This window comes from Octopus bimaculoides, chromosome 27, assembly GCF_046866305.1.
Source record: "Octopus bimaculoides isolate indiv1 chromosome 27, ASM4686630v1, whole genome shotgun sequence".
Taxonomy (NCBI): Eukaryota; Metazoa; Mollusca; class Cephalopoda; order Octopoda; family Octopodidae; genus Octopus; species Octopus bimaculoides.
In genome coordinates this window covers 11,604,879-11,617,378 of record NC_142954.1, presented here as the reverse complement: position 1 = coordinate 11,617,378, position 12,500 = coordinate 11,604,879, and the positions used below count along the sequence as shown (strand labels likewise).

At 36.3% G+C, this 12,500-nt stretch overlaps 1 protein-coding gene across 9 annotated transcripts in view; it reads right to left on the bottom strand.

Moving 5' to 3' along the window:
- The window catches only part of LOC106869832 (uncharacterized), a 186,939-nt gene extending 184,674 nt beyond the window's left edge, over positions 1–2,265 (bottom strand). For all 9 annotated transcript variants that reach the window (XM_089343348.1, XM_089343350.1, XM_089343349.1 and 6 more), the window contains exon 1: positions 2,024–2,265. In XM_089343348.1, the coding sequence (XP_089199474.1) occupies positions 2,024–2,144 (121 nt within the window). In that variant the 5' untranslated portion in view covers positions 2,145–2,265. The remainder of the gene's footprint in view (positions 1–2,023) is intronic.
- Positions 2,266–12,500: the final 10,235 nt, after the last annotated feature.

Sequence of the window (12,500 nt, the reverse complement as noted above, 5' to 3'; positions counted from 1 at the left end):
TCTAGGAATACATTATCCAGATGTGTCCTTTTCGCCTTTCTTTTATTAACAGTGTGTGTGTGTGTGTATGTGTGTGTGTGTGTGTTGTTGTTGGTGCAACAGGGTGACGATGATGATGATGGTTATGATGGTTATGATGATGATTGAAATGCTACGCAAGCACGCGCACATGTCATATATATATATATATATATATATATATATATATATATACACATATATACCCCCACACACATATATACCCCCCACACACATACATATATGTATGTATACATACATTCATATATATATATATACCCATGTATAAATATATATATGTATACACACACATACGTGTGCGTGTGTGAGTGTGTGTGTAAGTACGTGTGTAGAGACACATATGCGTGCGTATATATGAATGAACATACACACGTTTGTGTGTATGTTTAGAAAATGAAACTAAACTGTGAGTAGCGAGATCAGGACTATAAAAACGTTGGAATTAAAATATATACACATCCTATAACGTATATTGAACGCTCCCACTCACCCGTGACCATCTCCACTGACCCCGTTTAAGAACACAAACGCTCTTCAATCCATCCATCCATACGTACATACAAATACACAGACATATATATACATATATACGCATATATATATATACGTATATATGAGTGTGTATGTAAGAGCGGTGGTGCTTAGGTACAGGTCAACGTTCGTTTGATCGAAGACTTCCCAGACGTGACCAGTCCGACTTAATGTACGTTCCGAATTACACTGTATAAAGGTCTTTCTTCTCTGTACTATCTTCTGTTCTGTTTTTTTGTCTTCAACTCGAAATACATTTAGCTGCTATTTCTGACTCCTGCATCTACACATACGTGTATATATATATATATATATATATGTAAAGCTAAAGATGTCAGTGAACTCGGGTGTTATACACACGCGTGCGCGAACACACAAATACAAACTTACCCGCACTATCCAAATTACGGGCATATATTCATTTATTTATGTATATGTAAGTGTGTATATACAGACATTATTCAATATACACTCGCACGTTCATTATCTGACACTCATTTTCTTGTAGTAGTTGTAGGAATACTAAAAACGGAAGAATCATCTCAATTCTTAAAATACGGGCTGGTATATATATATATATATATATATATATATATATATATATATATATATATACATACATATATATAGAGAGACATACACACACACACACATACATTTATACATATATATATATATATATATGTGTGTGTGTATGTGTATGTATATATATATATATATATATATATATATATACCATACATGTATATGCGCCTACGTTCTAAACACACACCACACACATAAATATGCGGTGTATGTATATATAAATACATATGGATCACATATATAAACAGACTATAAAACACATATGCACACATTATTTATATAATGCGTATAACGAAGTACATTGAACACACACACACACACATATATATATATATATATATCTGTGTTCCGTGTACCCACCCACACTTGGAGGTATATATATATATGTGTGTGTGTGTGTGTGTGTGTGTGTGTGTGTATGTATGTATATGTAGATATATAAAGAAAGCTATTTAAGTGTCTAGATAGATAGATAGATAGACAGACAGACAAACATATATATATACACCAACATACGAGTATAATTATACAATATTTATATACACAAACACGTATATATATATATATATATATATATACACATATAAACACACCTACAATATATATACTCACATATATATATATACACACACACATGTGTATACATATATATGTGTGTGTGTGTGTGTGTATGTGTATATATATATAGATATATATACACATATAAACACACCTACAATATATATACTCACATATATATATATACACACACACATGTGTATACATATATATATATATGTGTGTGTGTGTGTGTATGTGTATATATATATATATATATACATATATATATATATATATATGTATTTAATTATAGAAAGCACTGCCTTACCTATAACACCGAGAGGGAAATATTTATGGTTCAACGTTAGATCTGTGTGGCCATTGGAAGAAACCTTGTCCAAAGAAACGATTATTATTATTACAAACAAATTTGGAATAAACCTCAACATGCTTTTGTTTTTCTCTGTCAACTTTGCTCCATATTCTACCGACGACAACAAATACGCGATGCTGAATCGGACCGTCTCTTTCTAAACCTCTTCCCGCCTTGCTCTCTCTCTCTCGCTGTCTGTCTCTCTCTCTCGCTCTCTGTCTCTCTTTCTCGCTCTGTCTCTCTCTCTCCCTGTCTCTTTCTCTCTTTGTCTTCTTTCTATCTCTCTGTGTTTGTCTCTCTATGTCTTTCCCTCCCTCTCACTATCTCTCTCTCACTATCTCTCTCTTTCTCTCTGTCTCTCTCTCCCTGTCTCTTTGTCTCTCTTTGTCTCCTTAGTTTTCTTTCTATCTCTCTATGTGTTTGTCTCTCTATGTCTTTCCCTCCCTTTCACTATCGCTCTCTCTCTCTGTCTCTTTCTCCCTGTCTCTTTGTCTCTCTTTATCTCTTTGTCTCTCTTTATCTCCTTAGTTTTCTTTCTATCTCTCTATGTGTTTGTCTCTCTATGTCTTTCCCTCCCTTTCTTTCTCTCTCTCTCTCTCTCTCTCTCTCTCTCTATGTCTTTTTCTAACCCTCTCCTAATCTCACTTTCTCTCCTATGTCTCTTTCTCTCTTTTCTCTCCGTCTCTTTGTCTCTCTTTCTCTGTTTTACCTCTCTCTCTCTCTTTCTACATATATATATATATATTCGTTTTTCTATCTGTTTCTCTTATCTCTCCATCGCTTTATTTATACCTTTCTACTTCTTTCTCTATCTCTCCGTCTTTCTACCTCTCTATTACTCTCTCTGTATATATTTCCGTGTATCTTCGTCTTCCCCACTCTCTCTTTTAATATATATATATATATATATATATATATATATATATATATAACCCTCCTCCTATCGCTCTTTCTCACTCCTTTTTTCTTTCTTCTTTCAGTCTGTCTTTCTACATTTCCGTCAACGTCTTATCATAAATATATATATATAGAAAGAGAGAGAAAAAGAGAGAGAGAGAGAGAGAGACACCAGTTCCTCTTTATTATATACATCCTCTCTGGTTGCCTCTCTTTCTCTCCCTCTCGCTCTCTTTCTCAGTCTATCTATCTATCTGTCTATCTATCTCGCACTTTATTTCTCTTGGAAAGTGAGAGTGCGTATACGCACACACATGGACTTGTTACTGGTTTATATATATATATATATATATATATATATACATATACATATACATATATATATATATATCCCCGTGTGGGAGAGCATTGTATTCGTAAGCGGCAGTGTAGGAGATATTAAAGCATGAGTGAACGTGATTCCGTCGCGTATAAGTGTATATGTGTGTGTATGCGTATGTGTGTGTGTGTGTGTGCGTATATATATATATATATATAGATAGATATGTGTGTGTGTGTGTATGTGTGTGTGTGTGTGTGTGTTTTGCAAGTGTGTGTCTATATATATAACGCGCGCAGGAGAGGATTTGCGCGGGAGCGTGCACGCAAAGTGAAACAAGTGGTCTGCCTGTGTATATAGGTATGCATCTTCGTACGTATGTATATATGCATGTATGTATGTATGTGTATGTATGTATGTATCTGTGTGGATGAAGCTACGCCGAATTTTTGCTGGAACATACATGCATACACACACACACACACACATATATATATATACATACATACATACATATATACATCTCTGTCTGTCTCTCTCTCTCTCTCTCTCTCTCTCTCTCTCTCACTATATATATATATATATATATATATATATATATATAAGCATTTATGTTTGTGTACATGTGCAATGCATGTATATATGAATGCATATATTTTGTATATGTATACATATGTTTGTATACATGAATGTGTAAACGTATTGTGTGTGCATACAATGTATGTTTATAATGTGTGTGTATGTGTATGTGTGTATATACCACGGTGACATATCAGAGTGCTCTTTGGATACGGTTGTTCTCGCTATGTGTGTGTGTGTGGGGGGGGGGGGGGTATGTGTTTGTATATTTGTATGTGTAAATACGTTATCTAACCATCGATTTGTAAACACACACACACACACACACACACACACATGGAGAGTTAGATAACATGTAAGCATATATATATATATATATATATATATATATATACATAAATGTATATATATATATATATATATATATATATATATATATATATATATATATATATATATACATAAATGTACATGTACGTATATGTATGTATGCATACATACATATGCATATACGTTTATATACACAGATTGGCATAAATACAAAAATGTGCATATATATATATTTATATTTATGCATATAGATGCTTACATACATGTGCGTATATATATATATATATATATATATATATATATGAATATAAATGTTTGTGTTTATATACTCATGTTTTCATGTTCATTTGTATATATATATATATACGAATATATATATATATATATATATATATATATCATTTTCTACTTTTCACTAGGACGGTCTCTTTGGTCTAACCGGTTTAATACATTTAAACTTTTATCATCGAGCACTTTAGTGCTAAATGCCATTAATATTTCTCTTGAGGAGGCGGCGAGCAGACAGAATCGTTAGCAACCCGGACTAAATGCTTAGCGGCATTTCGTCCGTCTTTGCATACTGAGATCAAATGCCGCCGAGATCCACTTTGCCGTTCATCCTTCGGGATCGATAAAATGAATACCAACTGAGTACGGGGATCAATGTAATTGCCTTAGTTCCCTCCCTAGAACTTGTTGGCTTTGTGCCAAAATTTGAAACAAATATTTGTCTTGTTTAAGGCCGCGAAACGGCAGAATCGTTAGCACGCCGGACAAAGAGCTTAGCAGCGTTTCATTCTTAGTTCAAATTCCGCCGATGTCGACTTTGCCATTCATCCTTTCGTGGTCGATAGATTAAGTACCAGTTGCGTACTGGAATCAATGTAATCGACCTACCCTTTCCCTTCAACTTGTACTCGTGCCAAAATTTGAAAACGAATATCTCTTTTGCATATTTACAAACTTCGACTCAAGGCAAAAAAAAAAAACGAAAACCGTGAGCGGAATATCAACCCTAGTGTAAGGATTGACCAATGGTTCTTAACCTGGGTCCATATAATCCCTGAGAGTCCATATGATCCCTGAGAGTCCATATGATCCCTGTGGATCCATATAAGATTTTTGTGAGTCCCACTGATGAATATTAAGTTTCCAAGAAAACATTTTGCAGTAGAAGCATTCTGGCCCGTTGTCAGAATTTGGTGCCTTGGACTTTGTAAACTGTATTTTCTAAATCTGAGAGTACTAGAATAGTGTGGGGCAGGGCCGTCCAGTGTACCCCCTTAACGATGGGCATGTTAGTCAGACTTCAAGAAATGCATTTTAAGAAGATTTTTGTAAACTGTATTTTCTGAATCTGAGAGTGCATCATTGAATAATGAAGGCACAAGGCTATCCAGTGGACCCAACTAGCGATAGTCATGGATGTATTTAATGCAAGAAACTGCAAGATTTCATTGCCGAACGTTTTACATAGTTCAGCCTTGGTTTCGGTAGCGTATATATTCCTGACTTCCTGGAAGGGACGCAGGCCCGTAGCAGGATTACTCATTTTTTCTATCTGCTGCGTGGACTGGAATAACGTGAAATGAAGTGTTTTGCTCAAGATAGGGACAGTTATTGCTAGAAGCCCAATTAGTAATGCAGGCTAAGGTAGATGAATAAATGTAGATTGTGTGATTAAGAGGCTTGCTTTGCATCTACGTGATTTCGGGTTCGATCCTACGGTGTGGTACCTTAATTTTCTATTATAGCCCCGAGTTGACCAAAGACTTGTGGGTGGATTTGGCAAACGGAAGCTGTATGGAAAACCATCATATATTATTTTACATGTTTCAGCCCTAAGGCCGTGGCCACGCTGGGGCACTGCCTGTATGTGTATGTTTGTGTGTATCTTTGTGTTTGTAACTATACACAAATGTGTGTGTGTGTGTGTGTGTGTGTGTGTTTGTGATTGTCCCACATCACCACAGCTTGACAACCGGTATTGGTTTGTTTACGTTCCTGTAACTTGTAATTTGACAAGAGTCACCGACAGAATTAGTACCAGGCTTGAAAAAAGAATAAGCACACGGGTCAAATTTGTTCGACTAAAATCCTTCAATGAGGTACTCCAGCATGGCCGCGAACCAATGACTGAGGCAAGTAAAAGATAAAAGATTAGAAGTCCATTGACAATAAAGGAAGGAATATGAGGTGTGGGCAAAGTTTATGTCCTGAGATGTGATGTATACACACTCTTACATATACAGTACTTGGTTGTCATGTATAGGCAAAGTGAAGGGGAAATAGGACACATCTGTAAGTGTATGATTTCATAAACTTCTTTTTCAGAGGTTGAAATAATAAAATATTCCCAAAGGAGCATTGACTTGACTAAGCTGAACAAATGTTACGTACAACTCTACATCGGCTAATGATAATAATAATAATAATAATAATAATAATAATAATAATAATAATTCTTTCTACTAAAGGCACAAGGGCTAAAATTTGGAAGGAGGGGATTAATTGATTACATCGACCCCAGTGTTTCACTGGTATTTAACTTATCAACCCTGAAAGGATGAAAAGCAAAGTCGACCTCGGCGGAATTTGAACTCAGAACGTAAGGACAGACGAAATGCCGCTAAGCATTTTGCCCGGCGTGCCATCAATTCTGCCAATGATAATAATAATAATAATTAATTTCTTTATTGCTCACAGGGGGCTAAACATAGAGGGGACAAACAAGGACAGACAAGGAGATTAAGTCGATTACATCGACCCCAGTGATTAACTGGTACTTTATTTAATCGACCCCCGAAAGGATGAAAGGTAAAGCCGACCTCAGCAGAATTTGAACTCAGAACGTAACGTAATAATAATAATAACAGTTTCAAAATAATAATAGTAATAATAATAATAATAATAATAATAATAATCCTTTCTACTATAAGCACAAAGGCCTAAAGTTTGGGCTGCCTCGGTGGAATTTGAACTCAGAACGCAGTGACGGGCGAAATAACGGTAAGCATTTCGTCTAGCGTGCTAACGATTCTGCCGGCTCGCCGCCTTCATAATAATAATAATAATAATAATAATGATAATAATGATGACGACGACGACGACAATAATAACTCTATGGCAAAGACGATAATGAACTTGAGGGACTATTACGTACTGTAAAAGCATTCAGTGATGACATTGGGGTGGAATTTGGTCCTGATAAAGGTGCCAAGGCCACTTTCTAGAAAGGGAAACTGAAGACCTCACATTCAGTGGCGTTGGATGTTGACAAAGTCATAAAAGAACTCGAGCAGGAACAAACTTAGAAATACCTCAGAATAAATGAGGGCTCTGACATTCAACGTGCTAGTATGAACGAGATCAGGAAGGAGTTTTACAGGAGAGTTCTAGCAGTCCTAAAATCCGAGTTAAATGCACGTAACAAGGTGTTAGCTATGAATTCCTTAGCAGTTCCGGTTGTTTTTTAGAGTTTCAATGTGTTGAACTGGAATATGGGCGGAATAAGGAAGATTGACAAGAAAATCCGTAAGCTGCTGACTTGCAGTAAGATGCACCACCCAAAGGCAGACGCAGGTCGTCTTTACCTACCCAGAGCTCAAGGAAGTCGAGGCTTGATCCAATTTGAAATCACCTACAACAGGGGTTTTCAAACTTTTTGACTTGCGGACCCCTTTATATTTCAGGCTTTACCTTAGGGACCCCCTTATAAACGCTTATGAAATTTATACATAAATATTTGCTTAAAATAACATGTATTTTTACATTTATTTATTTAACAGTATTTAACAAATAGGTTTATTGTCAATTAAAAGATTTCGATTAAAAAACATATATAAAATCAAATTTCACATAAAAAGCATTTGCTGTCTACGGACCCCCTGTCTTGTCCTTTCGGACCCCCTGTGGTCCGCGGACCACAGTTTGAAAACCCCTGTCCTACAAAACCACCACAGTTGGACTGGCAAAATATTTTGAAACATTTAACGACTGGATGTTAAAACCCGTTGAAAACCATAAAAGACGTAAGAAGCTTCATTCTGTCATGAAGGAGAACAAAAAAATGGGATCTTTTTTAAAACGGGGGCCACATTTTTCATTAACGAAACACTTTGAAACTTGGAACACTGATAGAATGTGTCATATAAAACATCTTTTTCTCTTAGTCTTCTTAAAAAAAAAAAAGAAATCCATAAGTTATTCCATGTTAAAGTTGTCGTATTTCTGTAATTTCAACCAATCACTGACGTCCATTCAGCCGATATACATTAAGTGCTGACTACATAAACAAACGATTCTGAAACAATTAACCCTAACCCTAACCCTAGGGTTAGGGTTAGGGTTAAAGCAAATTTAAAATGAAAAAAGCAAATAAAACGAAGGTATGGAGATTAAATACGCTTTACATCGCTTAATCAGCCAAAGGAGTAAATATAAACAACTGAATACTTGTCAGTGATTGGTTGAAATTATCGAAATAAGACAATTTTTTACATGAAATAAATTCGAATACAAAAATATTTTTCTATTCTATAACACAAAATAGATAAGTATACGAAGTTTGAAAGTCTTTCCGTACCAAAAACACTACGTAAAACATTAATGAAAAATGTGGCCCCCGTTTTAAAATAGATCCAAAAAATGTTCAAATGAGTTTATGTCTAATACCCAGGTTGAACAGAATGATGGAAGTGCAGCAACTGTAACTGCAAAGAATGTGAAATCAATAGCAAAGCAAAATGCGTTTGAACAATTGGCTAATAGGTGAGAGCAAAATCCTCCACATGGCAAATATGTGGCCTGTAGCAAACAAGTTGATGTAAACCCGAAGCACACTCATCAGTGGCTACGGAGCTCAGGGCTAAAGGTAGAGAGTGAAGGCTTTATCTTAGCTGCCCAAGATCAGAGCTTATTGACCCGGAACTATCAAGCCAATGTGATGGAAAATGGTGTAGACACAAAATGCCGATACTGCAACGATGAGATAGAAACAGTCGACCACCTAATCTTTGGATGGAAGGTTTTAGCACCTACTAGCAGAGATACCCGGCCTTGCTCGGGATTAAAATGGCATAGTCTTTTTATTGTTTTACTTGTTTCAGTCATGTGACCACGGCCATGCTGGAGTACCAGCGTTCGTCGAACAAATCGACCACAGGATTTATTCTTTGTAAGCCTAGTACTTATTCTATCAAGTCTTTTACCGAAACGCTAAGTCATGGAAATGTAAACACAGCAACATCGGTTGTTAAGCAATGGCGGGGTACGAACACAGACACACAAACATATACACACAAACATATACACACACAAATATACACATATATATACGACTGTCTTCTTTCAGTTTCCGTGTACGAAATCCACTCACAAAGCTTTGCTCGGCCTGAAGCTATAATATATATATATATATATATATTTGTTGAGTATATAAACTGCTTGTTTCTCTGGAGACTGTCAGGAAGTGCAAAATATTGTCTTAACTGGTACGTCACACATATTGAAAAAAGCATTGTCACTGTAAATTTTCTTTCCTTTTTCCCCACTTTATTTTATTTGCTTACTTTTCTATTTTTTTATTTTTTCGTTTTTCTTTGTCTTCTTCCTTTTCTCTATCACATGACTCTCTAAATGGACAATCTGCTGTACTTGTTTTAATGGCCTAATAATGTATGCAGTGCGATTCTTTGCCCGAGGTGTCATGAAGACACTCGGCAAGTAATGGAAACAGAATTGAAAATAATAATAATAATAATAATAATAATAATAATAATAAATGCCCTGATGTAGTACCAGGCAGTGGCTCTCGTGGCTTCTGATCTTAACTGATTGGAAGTGTTATCATGTACATTGTTTTGTGTTGGTATAAAAGATGGGCTACAGCAAATATTCTGCTCAATACCACAAATTTGCTTGTCAGTTGTTTGACCTTAACTAGTTGAGCATGTCCCTTAGTGGCTGACGATATGTGCATCTCTGATCACAAGCAGAAGCAGTGGGGGAGCATCATAGCCATGTGTTGGAGGGAATTCTTTGGAGTTTGAATAATTCACCTCTAGAAATATGGATGTTTCCTTCAACATCCTTAAACAAACCTTATTTAAGGACCATTTGAACGGGATGGGCTACTCGACTTGAAGAAAATTCTAACTGGGCCCCACCTGCAAGGTCATGCGCTGTTAATCTTCATATGAGATCACCATGTCGCGCACATATGGTTGTGATGCATGTGCCTGGTGTACCCTTATCAGACGGGTAGTCATGATGGGTATACTGGGCTTCGTATATTTTACCTCAGTGTCACTTTGATGGCATGCACTACTCTCTCACATAATAATAATAATAATAATAATGCTTAACATCCTTAAACAAACCTTATTCAGGGACCTTTTGAGCGGAACAGGCTACTCGACCTAAAAAAAATTCTAACTCTGAGCCCCATCTGCGAAGTCATGTGCTGTTTATCTTGGTATGAGATCACCATGTCGCGCACATATGGTTGTGATGCATGTGCCTGATGTACCCTGATCAAATGGGTAGTCATGAGGGGTATAATGGGCTTCGTCATATTTTACCCCAGTGTCACTTTGATGGCATGCTCTGCTCTCTCACTCAATAATAATAATAATAATAATAATAATAAAAGAAGTTCAAAAGATAGTGCTCATGAGAACTGCCCATATCCTACGTAAAATACTGTCTATGTGATCTCAAATTTTAAAACAAACACATAATTTTCTTATGGTTTGTTAAACATTCTCTAGAACAACACTATGTACAAATCGAAATATACGGTACCCTAGGCATAACACCTACATGAACTTCTAACTTGTTGTCTCTTGAGGTCTCTGGGTGAGACTTGGATCCAACTTGTACAAATGCAAAGCAAAAGTCAAACATAAAATAATAATAATAATAATAATAATAATAATAATAATAATAATGTTTTCTCTATTCACTACTAAGGGTTCACAAAGAAAGTTGGGGACGGTGCAGGAAAATACAATGTGGGGGTTACATAGGAAGGGTGTAATAAAAAGTTTTAAAAATTACAAAAATATAAATTTTAACAAAGAATATTTCTCCAAAAGAGTGAGACTACTTAGTATTGCTTGCGGAAACTCCACAAAACCACGGCGGCCTTGACCACTAAGGCAAGTGCTCCCTCCACATCGTCTGCAGACGCGTGTTTAGAGTAGGCCCGTTCACATGGACCATTCTTGCAACATTCGCCAATTTTGCAACAAAATTGCTGGGGAACAGCACCCCCCCCCCCCCTCTCTCTCTATGCTCACTTTCCTTTACAAGCAAAATTTTAAGAAGTTGTTGAGACCTTGAACTAAACGTTGCTAGAGGACGTTTCCTCCCACCCCAAATATGTTATTTATTTATTTATCCCATGCTTTGTAGATGGCTCGTAGTTGGTGAGTACAGAAATAAGGCGTCGAGCTGGCAGAAACGTTAGCACGCCGGGCGAAATGCTTTGCAGTATTTCGTCTGTCTTTATGTTCTGAGTTCAAATTCCGCCAAGGCCAACTTTGCCTTTCATCCGTTCGGGGTCGATTAAATAAGTACCAGTTACGGACTGGGGTCGATATAATCGACTTAATACATTTGTCTGTCCTTGTTTGTCCCTTCTATGTTTAGCCCCTTGTGGGCAGTAAAAAAATAAGAAATACTCCCTGGATCTGAAGAAGTCCAGTCTTTGGGATCGAATCTGTGAAAAGCTGGGTGTGTGCATTGCTAGGAGAAAACCTCAGTGATGACGAGGAATGGTATTTAAAGGTAGGAAAGGGTCTAGTCGAGTTCTGATCATGTTTAAAGATGCTAAACTCCGATAATGTTTTCTGGGTGTGGAGTGATTGTAATTCTTTTGTGCTGAAGGTAGGAAAATAGACAGGTCCTGATCTTATTTATTGATTTTATAGAGTCGTGGCTATAATATGTGTATATGTATATATATATATATATATATATATATATATATAATACAAATAAATGAGTATATGCATATATACGTACATGTATGTACATACCTACAGCTACATGTATATATAGATGCATATCTGGGTACAGGACGTTGCAAAAAAACGTGGACAAAATGATAAACAGAGTATATATGTGTGTGTGTGTGTGTGTGTGTGTGTGTGTGTGTGTGTGTAACATATGGTATACTTATAAACAGGGCAAATTTTAGCCATTTCTCTGCAGCTCTGCAACTTGAAAAAACGATGAACAACCTTGATCGATTTTCGAACCTTATAGAGGCGTGGCTATTTGTTGCTTCCCAACAGATGGCTC